Genomic DNA, 19,701 nt, shown 5'->3' on the forward strand with positions numbered 1-19,701 from the left:
TGCTCCGATGACAGGGAGCAGAGATCCAGTGACACTGTCACTAGACAGAACGGGGAGATGCTGTTTACATTAGCATCTCCCCGTTCTTCCTCCCCGTGAGGCGATTGCGGGTATCCCAGTGGTGATCGAGTTCGCGGGACCTGCCTCACGGAGCTTGCCACGTGCGCCCGTTGGCCGCCTCTTAAAGGGGAACGTACAGGTACGTGGCTTTGCCTGTACGAGCCCTTCTGCTGCAGTATATCTGCGTGAGGCGGTCGGCAAGCGGTTAAGGCACACTCTACTAGGGTAATTGGCTAGAGACACTGCTTTGGGACATCCCTATGGTAAAAAATTATGAAGAGGCTGTGTATGTTAATGTTACTCACCATAAAATCCCTTTCTCTGTTCATTGACTTACACTGCACCCACCCCTTCTAAGTCCTAATAGACTTGGTGACAGGTATTTTATGGTGAGTACCCCCCTATTTTCTTTGTATGTTCACATGTGTATTTTAGAGAGTTTTTAAATTTTCATATTCTTATTCCGTTGGGCGTACCTGGTTGAGTCGGTCACCTTTCTTTGTAGCTCTAAGCTGATCTGTGCTTGCATGGTCAGTTTGCATCCGTTGCCTGGTCATAAAAAAAAGTCCTAAATGAACTATATGCCAACCCATTATATGAATGCGGTCATTGTAACCCAAAATACTTTTCATTTAGCCAGAATTGGTCGCGGCCTAGGCACCTTGACGCAGTGGCTACCTAAAATAATTCATGTGGCTTCTGAGTCTTCAACCACTGAAGGATCGCCCCGTGTACATGTACTGCGGCATAGCGGCCCTTAAGCGCAAAATCTAATTTATGAAGAAATTGGATTTTTTCCAAAATTTTTATTGGATATGTTTTATAGCAGAAAGTAAAACAAAAAGTTTATAGCGCAAAAATTTTTATTTGGGTACGGCCCTGCATGCCCGTGCATTTGTCAAAATAACGCAGTGCTGGATCGCAAAAAAATGGCCTCGTCATTAAGAGGGTAAAACCTACCGGGGCTGAAGTGGTTAAATACAGTATAGATAAATATTCAAAAATGTTGTATTAATCAAAAAACAAAAATATACCCTGCACCTCACCCATATTAAAAAGATAATGTTGGCTTATTCTAAGTGAGCGAACATCCAGACGTCATAGCCACTGGTTTAACTTGTAGATAAAGAATTATCTAAACTGTCCAAAATATTAGGACAATATTGACACTAATATAGTTTTTGCATTTATTGGCTTTTTATCAATCGTGCATCCTATGCATTAAGGTGAAATAACACATGGCAGTGACCCCCCCCCCCCGTTTTACTTACCTGAGCCCTGGAATTTCTCGATTTGGATAGATAGTAGCGCAGCCATTTGGCTCCCGCTGCTATCATTCAAATCCATGGACGTGGGGGGGCGGGGCCGAGTCCCCTTCTCCTAGGGGGTTATACGATGGGAGGAGCTGCCGGGGGGCCACTCTGTGCAAAACTAATTGCACAGTGGAGGGAAGTATGGTTTGTTTGTTTTACAAAAAAAAACCTCAAAACTTTACAATCCACTTTAATCACCCCTGCGGTTTTTATGTTTTAGACTATAAACAAAACTATAATTTTGGAGAAAACCTATTTAATTTTTTTTTACTTTCTGCTAGAATACATATCCAAAAAAATATAAAAAAATGAATTTACTCATCAGTTTAGGCCGATTATATATTCTTTCTCGTGTTTTTGGTAAAAAAAAAAAAAAATCACAATATGCGTATATAGATTGGTTTACGCAAAAGTTATGTCTACAAACTATTTTTAAAAAAAAAAATTTTTTTTTGGTAATGGCGGTGAACTGCGCTTTTTGTTGGGACTGCGACATTGCGGCGGACAAATCTGACCCCAAATGACACTTTTTGGAGACTAGTGACATTACATTGATCAGTGCATTTTTATAGCACTAATCAATCTATAAATTACACTGGCAGGGAAGGAGTTAATTGTTCCTTGGGTGTGTTCTAACTGTAGGGGGATGGGCTTCCTGGAACACCAGAGATCGCTGTTCCCGATGACTGGGAACAGCAAATCTCTGAGATGTCCCCTGTCTGACCAAGGATCAGCCTTGTTTACATAGGCAGATCTGTTCTGCCTCTGTATACTGCGATTGTAGGTTCCCGCGGCGGGCGCGCCCGCTATTGCATGCATGGACCAACGTACACCTATGGCGATTCGTGCTATCCAGCCACCTTGCTGCAGTATAACTGTGGGTGTTCGGGAAGCGGTTAATTGTTCCACCATCAAGGTCCTATATACTTTATTTGTCCTTTTATGATAACATACATATAGGTAAAACTAAACTGAGATTAGAAACCTGTATCGGAGCATATGTGAGACATTAAAGGGAAAGACCCTGATATCCCACTGGCCCAACATTTCGCAAACCAGCATAATGTAAATATTAATGGTTTTAAAGGTAAAAGGGATTTATGCTTTGAATCTCTCAGAAGTGGCGACTATCACTGGTGTTAATGGAGGAGATATGAATTTACACGCTAAATAGCTTGTCGCCAAAGGGATTGAACACTGAGGTCAGTTTCCAGCTTTTTCTTGCATTTTAAGCTCTGATATATAACTATTACCTATTTTTAGGCTACTTTCACACTGAGGCGTTTTTCAGATGCCAAAGGGCTAAAAATGGCACCCAAAAAACGCCTCCCCTGCCACCCTGGTGTGAAAGCACGAGTGTTTTCACACTGGAGCGGTGCACTTGCAGGACGGGGGAGAAAAAGTCCTACACCGCTCCTAAAATGGCCCTGCCATTGAAATCAATGACCAGCGTTGCCAAAGCGCGGGGTGCTTTTAACCCTTTCCCGGCCATTAGCGGGGGTTAAAAGCGCTGCTAAAACAATGGTAAAGTGTGAAAGTGCCCTTTTTAGAATCTCCAGGGTTATCCACCTCTTCTCTACCCTGGACAGCATAATTTAAACAAATTTCTCTAAAGTTATGAGGATTATTGTTACCTTTTTTGTATTGCCTTCTTTTACATGTTTGTAAAACAAAAGCTCTTTGTTTCTTTTAGTTTTTCTCTCCTGGTTTCCTCCATTTGAAAAAAATTGGTTTAAATGGTTGATGTCATCCCTGATATATTTTAGTGTTTGTTGATGCTTATTGGATATGAAGGGAATCTGCCTCTAGTGCTTAGTTGATCACTAAAATCAAAATCTGCGTTTCTTTATCGTACATCATAGGACACAGAGCCTAAGTAATAACTTAATGGGTTATGGGCCACCTTCAAGTGATGGACTCTGGTATACCCAATACAGGAAGTTCACTCCCCTATATAACCCCTCTGTCTTCCAGGAGTACCTCAGTTTTTTCGCCAGTGTCTAATGTGTTGGTCACGAGTGAAGATGTGCTCTGAGGAGCTCCAGGAGGGATCCATGCTGGATTTAAATTCCTCTATAGACCGGATCCATCCAAGCCACTGAGGCCACGGGATGGTACCCGGGCCTCGCATAGAAGAATGAGGTTTTGCCTGTAAGCCTCTTCCCTTTTTTTTTTTTTTTTTTTTTTGCGGGCTGGACCCCAGGAACCAGGACTCTTTTTGGTCATGCTACATTACTTAAAGTTGCTTCTGAGGGGTGCTATACAGGTCCAAAGGAGTGGAACCCCTATTATAGGGACCCGGTCTTTGAAGGCTTACTAACGCTGCCCGCCATGATGGGTGAAGTTTGGATCTGTTTGTTTTCAGCAGTATCCTGCAGCAAGGAAAAGGTAAGGGAAGAAGCCTGGGAACTGTAAAAAGTCCGCCTATGCCTTTTTTCTTCCATATGAAAAACATTGTAATACCCTAAAATCTCCACTAGAGGGAGTATAGATACACATACCTTGGTACGTTGCTCTCAGCAGCTCTGTGTCCAGCTACAACAGCGTGTGTTTGTGTGTCCCAGTAGCCAGGAGGGGGTTTGTAATTGAACAAAGTGTCGTCCCCCCCCCCCCCCCCCCAAATGGGGAAACTAAGGGGCTGGGGCTCCAGCATTTTTATATGTACTATGGCTCTGGCTGAAACAGATATTAAGCCTCTACTGCGGGGCAGCTTCTTTATTACCAAACAACATTTTGCTATGTTTTACCTGCCTTTTACATAAAGCCTTGTTGCGCCCCATGAGAGCGCCAGATGGTGGCTGCAGCCTCCTTTTCTTCAGTCTGTATTACAGACCCGAATGCGTGCTGTCCGCGCGTGCTAAGGGTCATTTTGAAAGGAGGAGGGTGGGTCACTCGAGGGGGTGTGACCTAAGGCAGGCGGCGATCAGGGACGCCAATCGGGCTCACACCTGAAGTTTCTTTATAAAAAGCAGACGCTCTTATAACAGAAGGTCTCTACCAGAGCAGCTGAAGTGAAATCTGTCACACAGGACACAGTAGCGCTGGGGCACGTAAGGAGTGTATACAGCCATTTCCAGTATAGGAAATACATTGTTGCTCAGCATCAAGCGGATCTTTATGGTGCCATTGTGATTTCTAGACTATTCCTCAGCAAGTAGTACATTTTTCTGGAGTGCCTCTGCTTTTGTGCTTTGCACTATGGCATCCAGAGTTACCACAAAGGTACCAAAAATTCCTCCCCCAGGCGCTGGGAACTCCAGTCATGCCGCCACACTGTCATCCTCTCTGGAGATACCAGATATGGCAAGCCAGGATGAGTCATTGCAACCTATTGGTGGTGCAACTGCTTCTCACACTTCAGCCCCTGTATACGTGACTGAAGATGCATTTTCCTCTGCCCTGCAGGGCTTCGAAGGAAGATTAGCGTCTTTAATCGCATCCTCCATCTAAATGGATAGGAAGCATGCTAGATCCCCTTCCCCAACCTCAAATCCTTTACAAAGGGAACAGTGGGCACAGGATGAGTTATTACCCTCAGGCGATCACGTGGAAAAACAAGCCGATTATTCCTCTGCGGAGGAAACAGTTGATGAACATTTTGCAACCCTACAATCTAAGAGATTGATGGTAAAGACTCGATGGTTCGTTCCACATTCATGCTACCCCTAACAGAGTCAGTTGAAAGTTCGGTTTCTTCCTTGGGTTCTTTAAAATCATTTTATTTATTTTATTATCACGCGTTTCTTGTCCATTCATTACTAGAAAAACTTATTTTTGCTAAATGGGATCACCCGGATAAGCATTTTCTCTCTCCAAAGAGATTCTCTGTTCGCTATCCCATGGAGAAATTTACCAAAAGATGGAATGTACCAGCAGTTGAAACTGCGATTTCCAGTGTGAATTAAAGTTTAACTTGTCCGGTAGACAATGCGCAAATGCTTAAAGATCCAACAGATAAAAGTTGGAATTCCTGTTAAAATCCTTATTTTTCCTTAGATGGGGCCGTTACTCAGCCTGCAGTCACTGCAATAGGCATCTGCCAGTCCCTGAAGGACCAGTTCAGAGAGGCCCTTAAGCAGATCCCTGCACAACAGGCCCGTGAGTTGGCTAAACTACCAAAGGCATTATGTTTTGCCATAGACTCTATAAAAGACTCCATTCACCAGGTGTCCCGCCTTGCACTTGTGCTAGTATACATGCATAGGACCCTTTGGTTAAAAAATTGGTCAGCTGAAGCATCTTGCAAAAGGCTTCTGACTAGTTTCCGTTTTCATGGAAAGCGACTTTTTGGGGATGATTTGGATAAATACATCCAAACTATTTATAGTGGGAAGAGTACTCTTTTGCCAGTCAAAAGAAAGTATAAACGTCCTTCATTTAAACTGACTTTTTCTCCTGCGCCAGGGGCATCCGCCTCTAGGCAGTGGCGATGGCCTCCGCCGTCTGACTCTAGAGGAAAGGGTCAGGCCCAGGCACATAAGACATGGGCCTGGAAATCTGCAAAGCAGAATACTAAAGCCTCATCGTGAAGAGGCGCCCCCCCTCGCCAGAGTCGGGGGAAGACTTCTGCAATACTCAGAAGTCTGGCAAAAGGAAATTCAGGACAGATGGGTCATCTCCACGGTGTCTCTAGGATACAAACTAGAATTTCAGGAATTTCCACTATCTCATTTTTTGAGATCAAATGTTCTCAAAGATCCAGGGAAAAGGCAACCTCTGTTTCAAGCATTAGACCGATTATTGACTCAGAGGGTGATCATACAGATCCCCCACAGAAGAGCAAGGTTTGGGGTTTAATTCAAACTTGTTTACAGTACCAAAACCAAATGGAGATGTCAGACCCATTCTCTAGATCTAATGAAACTAAACCAGTTCCTGAAAATCTGCTCCTTTTGCATGGAGTCGATCAGGTCAGTTCTTTCTATCCTACAGGGAAGAGAACTTCTGGTGTCCATCGACATTAGGGATGCATATCTGCATGTCCCTATATTTCCTGCTCACCAAAGGTTTCTGCGTTTCGAAGTAGAACAGCAGCACTTTCAGTTTGTAGCCTTGCCCTTCGGGTTAGCTACAGCACCCCGGGTGTTCACAAAAGTGCTGGCCCCACCTCTAGCCAGGTTAAGGGCACAGGGCATAACCTAGATGTACCTAGACGATCTATTGTTAATAGACCAGTCAGTGGCTCGCTTGGAGCAAAGTTGTACGCATTACAGCCAGTTACCTGGAAAGTCTGGGTTGGATTCTCATCCTAGAAAAGTCTTCCTTTAAAACAGCTAAAAAAGCTGGAGTATTTGGCCCTGACCATAGACACAGCCCAGAAAAAGGTGTTCTTGCCTCCGGCAAAGATCAACTCCATACGAGAGCTGGTGCGGATGGTCAGGTTGAAAAGAAATCCCTCAATTTTCCTTTGCATGAGGTTGTTGGGAAAGATGGTGGCTTCATTCGAAGCAGTCCCCTATGCCCAGTTCCATTCGAGACTGTTGCAAAGCAGTATCCTGTCTGCTTGGAACAAAACGATCCAAGCTTTGGACCTGCCGATGCGGCTGTCCCCAAGGGTGTGCCAAAGCCTCAGTTGGTGGTTATTAACCCAAAATCTGCTGAAAGGAAAATCCTTCAGACCAATTATCTGGAAAGAAGTAACAACAGATGCCAGCCTTTCTGGCTGGGGAGCAGTACTAGAGAAAACGACTGTCCAAGGACAGTGGTCAACCGAAAGAGCCTTGCCCATCAACATCCTAGAGATTCAGGCAGTGCTTCTGGCACTGAAGGCCTGGACTTCCAGGTTAAGAGGCTGTCCTGTCAGGATCCAATCTGACAATGCCACGGGTGTGGCCTATATCGATCACCAAGGGGGCACCAAGAGTCTCTCAGTGCAGAGAGAGGTGAACCATATTCTAACTTGGACAGAAAGGAATGTTCCGTGCCTATCGGCAGTCTTCATTCCGGGAGTAGAGAATTGGCAGGCGGACTACTTAAGTCCCCAGCAGTTATTCCCAGGGGAATGGTCCCTTCACCCTGACATTTTTCGGGCTGTTTGCCAAAGATGGGGGACTCCGGACATAGATCTTCTAGCATCCAGATTCAACATGAAGTTAGTCAACTTTGTGTCCAAGACCAGGGACCCACTCGCATGCAGAACAGATGCGTTGGTGACCCCGTGGGATCAGTTCTCACTGATCTAGGCATTCCCCCCCATTCAGTTGCTACCACGACTTCTTTGCAGAATCAAGCTGCAAAGAAAGCCGGTAATTCTGGTAGCACCAGCATGGCCCAGAAGAAGGTCATGGTATGCAGAAATCGTAAAGATGGCAGTGGAGGATCCATGGTCCCTTTCACCTAAGGCCAGACCTGCTCTCGCAGGGGCCGATATTCCATCCTACTTTTACGAACGCTAAATTTAACAGCCTAACTATTGAAACCCGCATTCCTGAAGAAACGTGGGCTTTTCTGGTCAGTTGTCTCTACTTTGATTAATGCAAGGAAGCCAGCTTCCAGAACTATATATTATAGGGTCTGGAAAGCTAATGTTTCCTGGTGTGAATCAAAGGGTTGGCACCCTCGGAGATATATCATAGGCAGACCTCTTGCCTTTCTATATTTAGGCATAGAGATGAAATTGGCCTTGAGTACTATTAAGGGCCAAGTCTCAGCCTTATCAATCTTATTTCAAAGACCGCTTGCTACGCATTCTGTAGTCTGGGGTTTTATGCAAGGGGTGATGCGGATTAATCTGCCAGTCAAGTCACCTTTGAGCCCTTGGGACTTGAACTTAGTTTTGTCAGTGTTACAAAAACAGCCATTTGAACCGATACAGCATATTCCCTTCGTCCTTCTGACAAGGGACAACTGATGTTCTTGGTTGCTATATCCTCAGCAAGGAGGGTTTCGGAATTGGCTGCTCTTTCGTGTAAAGAGCCATATTTTGATTATTCATGAGGACAGGGTGGTGTTACACCCTTGTCCAGACATTTTGCCAAAAGTGGTTTCAGGTTTTCACCTGAACCAAGATATTGTTGTGCCATCATTTTTTCCAAAACCATGTTCCAGGGAAGAAAAGTCACTGCACTGTCTTGATGTGATGAGAGCAGTGACATAATAAGCTCTCTATAACGGACAAATGTGACATCTTTTGGGAGGGGGAAAGTGAAACCAAGGGTCTCAATTCAAGGATTCTACTCCATTGCTCTTCCGATTTTATAGTTCCTACATCTTGTTCGCATCTCATCCTACTTAGTGGGGTCCTTATCCCTTCCAGGCTCCCCCTAAATATATGCGGATATAAGCTCTAAATAAGGCCTTTTGGGGTGGTTGCATTAATAACCTGGAGCAAAGGAATCTCCATTCAAGCGCCCTCTCTCTAAACTGCGCCTCCAAGGCCTGCCTGACCTGTAGGTACCTAAAGGATTTATTTGGTATTGTGTATATTTTTCCCTCAATTCCTGAAAAGATTTCAGAGTATCTTCATTATATACCTGGCTAATAAACATTATTCCGCACATCTCCCATTCCTTGATTGTCTCTATCTTCTGGATTTCACCCAGATTTTTATTCTCCCATAAGGCAGTATACTCTGTAAGTCCCTTATACCCTAGCAATGTCTTCACTGTATTACATATTTTAATTGTTAGACTTAGTGTGGTGAGCCTAGAGGGGAAAGAGCCTGCCTCCATAGCTTCTACCAATGATCCATGTGGGGTGTTTTGTAGCAACATTTCCTTCCCCACATATCCCCCTTCCGATCAACTACATCATCCTATATGCTGTAATTGTGCTGAAAGGAATTAACTCTGAGGGTGTGGAAGTGCAACCCCTCCTTCCTGTCTCTGTAATTGTAAAGTGCGCAGACGGATTTTTGCCAGACCACCTTTCCAAATGAATTCTCTGAAAATAACGTCTAACTTTTTGAACCACTTTTTGTATACCCACACTGGAGAGTTGATCAAAATTCTATGGATACATTGCATAAGTTACATCGTCCTGCTACTGATAATGGGAGACTTTTCCATATTTTAGTTTTTTCCAGTAGTGGGACAATGTTATCTGATATACTGTTTAGGGTCTCTTGTGATTATTAATTCCCAAGTATTTCATTTTGCCCACTATATAAATTAGGGCGACCTCCAGGCAAAGTACTGTCCAGGTGATCTATTGGTAACAGTGCGCATTTTTCCCAGTTTATAGTGAGTCCGGAAAATTGGCCAAAATGTATTTCCATTTGCCTTTAGCATGGAGTCCTGCGTATCTCCTAGAAATAATAAAAGGTCATCCGCATATAATGCTACTTTTTCTTCCACTATTCACCTTTTAAACTCTATCACCTTCGGGGAAGACCTAACAGCCACCGCCAGAGTTTCGATCATGAGGGACCAAGAGCGGGGGGGGGGGGGGAGTGCCTTAGGGCACCCCTGTCTCGTTCCCTTCAGCAGTCAAAATTTGTCAGAATGTTCATTGTTCACTCACTTATGCCTTTGTCCCCCTTGTATAGCATTTTTATCCAGGTAATAAAGCCCGGGCCTAATTGAAACTTGGCCAGAACCCTCCAAGTATCGCCACTCCAGACTATCAAAAGCCTTAGCGGCATCCAAAGGCAAAATTGGCCCTTGATCCATCCCCATCAGCCGAGACCTGTAAATTCAAATGCACGTGTCTTATGTTTATACTAGTAGATCTTCCAGGTATAAATCCCGACTGATTTAGGTGGACAAGTTTCGGGATGACCCTAGTTAACCTGGTTGCCAAGACCTTCGCCAAAGTTTTTACATCCGTACTAAGTAAGGAAATGGGTCTATATGAGGATGTATTAAGTGGATCCTTGCCTTCCTTATGTATCACACCTATGGTAGTTTCCATCATAGATGCGGGGAGCTCCCCCTGAATCAATGACCAATTTAAGACCCCCAACCACTCTGGTAGTAACACCTTCCTATAGGTCTCTGCCGGAAGACTGTCAGGACCAGGAGACTTCTGGCCTGCCATCTCCCTTGTGGCCTGCTGCAGTTCCTCTGTTGGCAGGTCCAGTTCATCTGAAAGCATCCACCTCTTTCCCCCGTTTCCTGTTGCTGGTAACTATTCAGGTGCTCATAATATTCTTTAAACTTCTCTACAATTTCTGGTGTATGTGAAGAGACCCTATCCTGATCGTGGGAACCATAGATGGTGGCAAGTTTATCTAACCAGATTGGCCAAATTCACCCCGCCCTTTCCCCCCTCCCCAGAGGATTTCTGCCTCTGAAAAAGTTGTTTATGCTCTGCTTTGTCCTGTAGATTTTGTCCTTCCTCTGCCCAAACCCTACGTTTCAAGGGTCGGATTATTCACATATTCTTCCATGGCTACTACCCTCTCTCTGGCTGCCCTTTCCCAATCCTTGGCTTGTTTTTAAATTTTTGACACTTGTATCAGTATTCCTTGAAGGAAGGCCTTCAAGGTGTCCCAGATTACTGTTTCCCGGGGCAGTTTCTCTATTCAAGTCAGCAAACTCTCTCAAGTCTGTTAACGCCTCATCTGGGTCACCCGTTCCATCCAAAAAGGGCTTATTTTCCACTCCCCGGGTCGAGAACTCTCCTTCACCTCTATTGATAATGTCATCGGGGAGTGGTCAGAAAGACCTCTCAGCATGAAACTTAGTTTTTTTTCTATCACAGATAAATCATGTGCGGGCGCTATCCCCTTAATGACCTGCTGAACCTGCAGCGAAAAACCTTAAAAACAAAATTAACTAAAGTGATGTGCCTATAAATTCCAAGAATAAAAAATATATATAAAAGCGACTGTTGTTGTCATACAGCTTACAACATCATATAGCGTGAATCTACATTTCATAAAATATAAATATTGATACAAAAGTGATCCATAAAGTGCTCAGGTGCATATAGGTCCGTGATACTCTGACCATCCAGGGTCAGTTTTCGGCATCCTTAATCGATAAGGAAAAGATAATAAACTTGATAGGTGACTGTGAATATAGTGATCTTCAATAGTGATTTACACTCAAGTGCTCCCCACCCCAAGGTAATGGCCGCTCACCTCAGAGCGTGTGACCTCACAATTAAGTTTGCTCAGTACATGCTTTTGAATCATCAAAACGGATTCCAGGTCAGGTTGCAAGGTCCAAATACTGCTCAAAGATGTGGCATCCTCATATATGAATATCAAAAAGACTTCCATAGTGTAATAACGCTTTAAAAGATTTTATTTAATGCAAACGAAGCCCTATTATAGGGTAGTCACATGCGTCTAGTGCGTTAGTGCACCGCGCTATAGCATGCCTTAATAGCACCAAGCCGTGGATGAGATTGTGTTGTCCTACTCCACATGGCAGACCAGCTGCCTCCTGTGCCGTCCAGTCCCCTCCTACGCGTGTCGATACAAGGGAAATATCATATCTTCGTCGGGGGGACAGGGTGATCCCCCTGATGAAGATATATTTCCCTTGTATCGACACGCGTAGGGGAGGGGACTGGACGGTGCAGGAGGCAGCTGGTCTGTCATATGGAGTAGAACACGATCTCAACCACGGCTTGGAGCTATTAAGGCATGCTATAGCGCAGTGCACTAACGCACCAGACCCATGTGAGTACCCTATAAAGGGGGTTTGTTTGCATTAAATACAATCTTTTAAAGCTTTATTATGCTATGGAAGTCTTTTTGATATTTATATATGAGGATGCCACATCTTTGAGCAGTATTTGGACCTTGCAACCTGACCTGGAATCCATTTTGACGATTCAAAAGCGTGTACTGACCAAACTTAATTGTAAGGTCACACGCTGAGGTGAGCGGCCATTACTTTGGGGTTGGAAGCACCGGAGTGTCTTCACTATTGAAATTTTTTATTCTTGGAATTTATAGGCACATCACTTTAGTTAACATTCCTTCATTTTTTTTTTTTTTTTTTGGTTTTTTTGCTGCAGGTTCAGCAGATCATTAAGGGGATATCGCAGCACATTATTTATCTGTGATTCTCACACGTTTAGTATGGGACGTGATTAGTGATAGCAGATGTCGTCATACTATTATAAGATGGGGGATCTTTGATTTGGTAGCTTGCAAGACCTTTACTACTATTTTAAAAAACATTTTATCACCTGTAATGCCTCCTCGTTCCCCAGAACATATCAATTCTAGAAAGAGTGGAGTGTGTCCTGGAAAAACACGAGTACTGTCGGACCGCTGGATTCTGGACTTTCCATATATCCGTTAGTCCAGCCTCCCTTAAAAATAGAGCCAATCAATCTGTGTCCCATGGGGAAACCTATCCATCTTCTGGTCCAAAACCGTATTAAAATCACCCATGACAATAATCGGCACACCCGGTTTATCCAGAAAACTCCAATAACCTATACAAAAAAGTGTCAAAAGGAGGAGGAACATATAAATTGGCCAGCACGCAGGTTCTGTTCTCTATAGTACAATACAAAAAATATAGCGTCCCAGCTCATCAGTCTTAATCTGCTTGCAGGTGAACATTACCCCAGACCTGATCAGAATACTCACCCCCCTGTAGGAGGTGTGAACTGAGTGGTACTAGGTTTGAAATTCACCCCATCCCAGCTGCCGTATAGAAACATGAGTAAGGTGCGTCTCCTGTAGGCAGAGCAATCCCACCCCATACATTTTTGATCTCCCAACCCCCAGACATTCCAAGAACATATAATTTAATTACCTGCATAGGATTAACCTCTTAATTTGCAACAAATACATATAATTCAAAATGTCCACTCCAAATTGTGTGATTTCCATATACTTCGTGTGATCTTTCTTTGTTGACCAATACCCATTCTTATTTTCCTTCTGTGATACTTTAGTGACAAAATATTTCCTATTTTGAGATATTTATTCCTCACACATCCCCACCCCTTTTTCATACCTAACACACCATCTGTGTCTCATTCCCAATTCACTCACCACCCTTTTGGGTCCTCTCTGGGAGCTTCCAAAGTGACCTTCCCATGTGCTCAAGATAACAAATACATAATTTCCTCCGTGTATAACCTCCCTCCCATTAACTTTGAGGAAGAAGGCCATTTACACATTCTCCCTCTAACCTAAATGCAACCCCCCGCTGAAGCTCCATTATGTGAAAATACATGATCAATTGTGCCCCTGGATCATCCATGCAGTTGTTATACTTTTTTTCTTTTAAAGTGTTGTTTTTTTTTTTTAATTCTTCTATAATTTCTCCTTACGGGATGCCAGCCACCCGTTCTCCTCTCTGGGAATTAAAGTCTCCCCCATAGCAGTCACCCGCAATCTTGCTGGATATAACAAGGCATAGGAGACTTTCAGATGTTGTCATTTGAGCTTGATTTCCAAAAACTTGTTCCTCCGTCTCTGCACATCTGGTGAAAAATCTGGGTATATAGATACCCTAGTTCCTTCATAAATGATTTTGCCCATTTCCCTGGCCTTCTGCAATATGGTTACTCTATCTCTTTATAATAAAGCATTTTAACCACAAGAGGTCTTGGATAGCCCCCTGGTAATGGAGGTCTAGAATGCACCCAATGGCTCTTTCCATTGCAAAAAAGTGTGAGAAAGTGTCCTTTCCAAAAAGATCCCTGAACCATTTTTCAAGAAATACTGTCAGGGTTGATGACCACTGCTCTAGCGCATCTGGTCACGCCTGCTGCTGGCACCACTCTGGAGATCGCTAGCCGGGATAAGAGGTGAAGTGCAGTTGATATCATTCCACATAGGATAGGAGCCGGCACTACAGGAGGCATCAGATTATGTGGCTCTTGCTCCCTTCTACAGCTCCAACTTTACAACTAGTCCCTCTGCATTGCACTCTGATGCTCTGGCATTGCAGGTCAGCAAACCCAGACCAAGATCTACCGGTAGATCACGATCTATGGGTTGCTAACCCCCGATTTTAGAGAATTTATTTGCCATAAGTTACTAGAGTGGTTGACAACAACAATATTGTTCTTTTTCATATGGGTGAGGTGAAGGGTATTGTCTTTTTTTTAAATAATTGTTGATTTTTTTTTTTTAATCTAATGTGATAGTTACATTTTGGAATATTTTTGAATAAATAGATCTGTACATTTAAACTGAGAAGCCATATGAGTCAATTTAGGTAACCACCTTGTTAAATGAATAGTTTGTGCAGCCACTACACCTCACCAGCCAATCACAGCCTGCCTTTGGCACACACCCCCTCCCAATCATACCCTGCCTCACGAACACACCCACTTTTCAATCAGTTTGCATATTGCCTCAGGCTGAGCAGACTTTGCAGTACAGGTACAGCATGTGTTTGCAGAGTGTGCTGGAACCCTGCCCCCCCCCCCCCCACACACACTCACACACTATCGGGAAGAGATGCTTGGTCACAAAAAGAACTTTTTAAACCTGTAAATAAGGGAAGAAAGATTTTCTGAAACTCAGCAAAAGCAGATATGGTGCTTGCAGTGACTCATTGAGTCATTGTTTTCAGCACTTGCGAGGACTGGGCCATTAGCAATCATGTGATCACTTAGTTCTCAGTCTTAGAGCCAGTGGGGGCTGCAACAGGGAAGTGAGTATGTAGTGATGTTTGTTCTATATTTTTTCATTTTTTATTCCCATACGTTTAACAAATCTCATCTAATAAAGCACTCAAATCATTACCCATTCAGAAGTCCTATAACCGTTGGGATCAAAACTGTCCCCCCTTAGACAAATGCTTGCCCAAAAATGGATGGTGTTTTAAGGTAGGAGTTCTTTGTGAATGGGCAATTTGGAGTTCTGGCTATAGACTGTAGAGATTATAAAAATCACTTTCGGACTTGATTTCTATAAGTGTGATTTTGCTTAACCCTGCCATAAATGCATTTAACACATGTATTATCTGTGTGGCAAACAAATATGCTTTTCTTTTTTTTCAGGTACTGGAAATATCAATCAGACCTTTGATTACACACGTTCTGTGACAGACCTGCAGCAAAGTACAGATGAAGGACAGCTTATAATGCTGTAAACTATGAAGTCCCTTTATTTGAATGCATCCATAATTTGTAAATCCTTAACCCATAATATGTTCTCAATATGTATGTGTAACAGTTAATTACATAATTTAATTTTTTTTTTTTTTTTTTTGCTGTAGCTTAACTTATTTGGATACACATGCACTTTTTTAGTAACTAAACCCCCCCCTAAGAGTACTAAAATGCCCGCTTCCTTACTTTTGCTTTCCAGTTTCTCAACCAAAACCTGAAAATGGGCAATAAAACAGACTTTTGCATTTTTGAAGACCTGCATTCTGCCATTTTATTTTGCCACCTTTTGTAATGTTGCTGACATTTATTGCTTTTGTGTTGCTAATGTTTTGATGAAGTGTTTTTGTTAGACTAGATAGTAAATCTTAACTTCCACCAATCTTCAGGGCATTTGCTCACTGGAAAATTCAAATAATTATTTAGCATTCTTTGCCTGTGTCCATTAATATTTGTTACAACTCTTTCCTCACTTGCCACTATATCCTCACCACTAAACTGTGGACAAGGGGACACTCTTAGCACGATGTACATGATCTTGCCAAAATTGTGCGGAAGGTCTTTTAAGCATCTTTTTAATCTGAGATTTTTAACTTAAAATTGTGCATATGTCTATAAACCCTTCCAGACTTATGGCAGCTGCAGTCTTTGCATTTTTATGAATACTGGAGAAGACAGATCAAAGTAAAGGTTTACTTAAAGGATGTTGTAAGATGATCAATATGTACAGTGTTTTAACTGAATATCACAGCTTGCTTTTTCTGTGTTAATCCATTAAAACAGTAAATGAGAATGCACTAAAATTTTAAAAAAGCAAGCAAAATTGGCTCACTCATCACCTGACCTTCACTTTTTTTTTTTTTTTTTATGCGGTTCTGACTTAATGTAAGCTGTAAGTTCTGTTCAATAAAGTGATTCTGGTTTAGTTAGTTAATTGGATATATGCAAATATAGTTATTACATCTAGTATAGTTAAAAAAGATGGCCTCAGTCTGGTCACACATTTTGGTAGAATAGGAGATCCCAATAACCACTTCCTTTAGCCACTTAACCCCCAGGCCATTTTTTTTTTTTTTTTGCATGTTCTTTTTATTAGTATAAATTTATAATTTATTATATTTTTACAAAATTGGTATTTCCACCTTACATTCCACTATATTATTCTAAATTGGACATACCACCCCTCAACACAACCCCCCCCCCCAAAAAAAAAAACAAAATTCATTAATAATCACATAATCTCTCTCTCTCCTATTGCGCCTATAACACCTATTGCGATCTATGTATATTCCCCCCAGGGCTTCATTCTCTCCTTCTCTTCCCACTCCCCTTAACACTCCACCATCATATATTCTGAAGATTTTTTTTTTCTTTAAACTCTAGCCGCTTCCCCCGAATCTCTAGGGATTCTAATTTGTGATCCCATGATCTTAGGAGAAAAACCTGCAGGCACCTGAAGCGTAGCTTTGCCCACTGAATGGCTGGCATTGATGAGGTCAGAACAAAGCTGTCATAACTTGTCTTACCGTCACACTTGTTCTGTTAATGGCTTAAGGAGTCTTCTTCTTGCCAGCGTTTCTACCGATAAATCTGAGAATACTTGCAATTCAGTTCCTTTGTACGCAATTCCTGCCGTCTTCCGGATACTTTCCATAATTTTAGATTTCTCTTCATAGTAGTGGAACCTTACTATCACATCTCTTGGATTATCGTCCGCCTGGGGTTGATATCTTATGATCCTATGGACTCTCTCCAGCTTCAATATTTTTTATATAGGAGCAATCTATTTGTTTTTTTGAGAGATTTGATTTTATTTCCACCAGTTTTTGGTCATATTTATCCATTCTCTCCTCTTTCTTCTACACGTCTGAGAACCTGCACAATATCTGCTCTTACTGTTGCTATATCAGCTTTTAATGATATTTCAACTTTAGAGTCTCATTCAGAATCTCTTTAATTTGGGATAGGCTTGCTTGGGCCACATCTGGCCTTAAGCCCTCTTCAATCTCTGGGGACGCCCCTCCTTTCCTCTTCTGGTCCCCATTATGTATCTTAGCACTTCCTTGCGAGTTTTCCCCTGCATTTCTTGTCCGTGTGACAGACGTGTAGTTGATTTTCCCCACTTTAATCTCCTTCAGTCACTTTGGGTTTGCAGGTCCCCCCCTGTGCTGCGGTTACCTGCCTAGGGCTACTGTGCCCATTCTCCACCATGCTTGTCTCTGCGGACATATACCGATGAATACCCTCTGGGCTTACAGTAGGTGGGCCCCCTTTTCCTGTTTTTCCTGATCCCCCCCCCCCCCCCCCCTCATTTTGGTTGATTCTACCTTGAAAGGTTTCTCTTGGGATTTCTCCACTGAGGTCTCTTCACTCTAACATTACCAGTAGGAGGGGTTTATCCAAATTTTATCAGTGAGCCACTACACTAAGACCTCTACAACCATCTGTAACTATAATAACAAAATGTTTGGCAGTGATTGTTCGTTACCCTTGGCAGAATATTTAGCAAGGGTTGTTCATGAGACATAGCGGCATATATAACAGCAGTTGGTCACAAAAAATGACAGAATATTTAACAGCTGTTATTCTAAGGTGGCCCCAGCTACCAATTGGGAGTATAGGTTCCCCACAGTTGGGAGTAATTTACCGACTGTTTTATCTACCAGCAAGGAAGTTGTTCAAAAATGACAATATTTGTCAGGAACAGTTCATGATAGGCAACACCAGTTTGTCCAGGAGTAACACCTGTAATATTTATCAACCACCCCACCAAGCTTCACACCCAGTGGAAATGGGTAGTCCTTCAGTTCTCAGCCCCAGTTGTACTTAAAATGTAGCCGTGTTTCTCGTCTATATTCTATCAGCTGTTAAAGGTTTGTCAGAGAACTCTATCATTCTCCCAAGAAATGAGGAAAGGAAGTTGTATTTGTCATAGAGTAATGGCAATCTCCAAAAGACACATCATTCACATAATTTTATGACAGGTGAGGAAAGTAAATAAGTCCTCCTCCCACCCAAAGCTAGTTTAAAGCTGATAACAGTAGTTATTAGCAATAACATTGCCGGGAAGTAGCAATCATCAGAAAATCGCAGCATATATCAGCTAATAGTGTTCATGATAACTGCCAAAGGTACTCCTCAGCCATCCCAGATAACAGCAGTCATTAAATAGCCATGAAAGTTTCCAGTAATTAGAAGCACTTTATCTGCAATAGGCAGAAGCAGCAGTTTATGAGGTGAAACAAAGTCACTCAACAGCATTTACTGCATTTATGTGTTACATCGGATTTATCCCCAAGTGTTAGATGTCTGTTGGCGATGTCATGAAGCAGAAGGTACAATTCTACATATTTTCTGGGAATGCACAAGAATTAGAGAGTTCTGGGAAATGGTTGCCGAAACTATTAAAACAATAACAGAAATCTCCCTGGGAGATAATACGGCAACTTTTTTGTTGCTAGATATCCCGATATCAGTGGGAAAAATTCAAAAACTTGCTGCCGAGAGATTTTAACGGCAGCTAGGGCATGTATCCCTGTCTTGTGGAAAAAAGATAACTCTCCAACTAGGGCACAATGGCTGGCTAGAATTGCAGAACTACAACATGGAAAATCTTACTTTGACAATGAAAGATCAAGATGAGAGGTACCGGATAACATGGGCCCCGTATTTGGTTTACAGGGAGAGATTAGATTGATGTAAAGAAAGGTGGAGAGGGGGGGCGTGGTTTAAAGGGAATATGTGTTTTTTTTTTTTTTTTTCTTTTCTTTTCTTTTCCTTCTAGGGCTAGGGAGGGGGATAAAAGTAGCAAAAGGGAATTCACAAGGAATTATAGAGTCAATTAAAGGAAACACAAGATATGCAGATGGACATAATTACTTAAGATGTATTAAGGCGACACTGTATAAGTGTAATGAATTGTATTGTGAAACCCATGAAAAATAAAGAAAAAAAAAAATAGCATTTACTAGCAATCATTTAGGAAGCAGTGGTGATTTCCCACAAATAGAGGCATTCAACCTCTGCATGTAGTGACAAGAAGCAGCGGCTTGCAAAAAGCCAGATCAACAGCGTTTAATAAGCAGATAGATGTCAGCAGTTTTTTTTTATGCGGTTCTAGGCAAACAAGTCGCTCACTGTGTTATCTGTATCGCTTCTATATTACCGCATCCTCTCAGGCGCAGGGGGGAGGCAACTGCCCAGCATCTGTGTCCTCTTTAAATCTGTGCCTTTGTCCCGTACCTTCAGGTCTCCTCTGCCAAGCAAGGGAAACCGTTCCGCCGACTTCTGTAATGGAGAGGAGTCCTCAACACTCCAGGCTTCCTCGTTCCCTTCCATACAACATGAATGC

General features: G+C 42.6%; 1 protein-coding gene across 1 annotated transcript in view; it reads left to right on the plus strand.

Annotated features, from left to right (window-relative positions):
* Positions 1-15,983, plus strand: part of HAUS6 (HAUS augmin like complex subunit 6) — a 58,630-nt gene extending 42,647 nt beyond the window's left edge. Inside the window, exon 17 of the mRNA XM_073636576.1 lies at positions 15,243-15,983. Within this exon, the coding sequence (XP_073492677.1) occupies positions 15,243-15,334 (92 nt within the window). The 3' untranslated portion in view covers positions 15,335-15,983. The remainder of the gene's footprint in view (positions 1-15,242) is intronic.
* Positions 15,984-19,701: the final 3,718 nt, after the last annotated feature.

Source organism: Aquarana catesbeiana, linkage group LG01 (genome assembly GCF_042186555.1).
Source record: "Aquarana catesbeiana isolate 2022-GZ linkage group LG01, ASM4218655v1, whole genome shotgun sequence".
Lineage (NCBI taxonomy): Eukaryota > Metazoa > Chordata > Amphibia > Anura > Ranidae > Aquarana > Aquarana catesbeiana.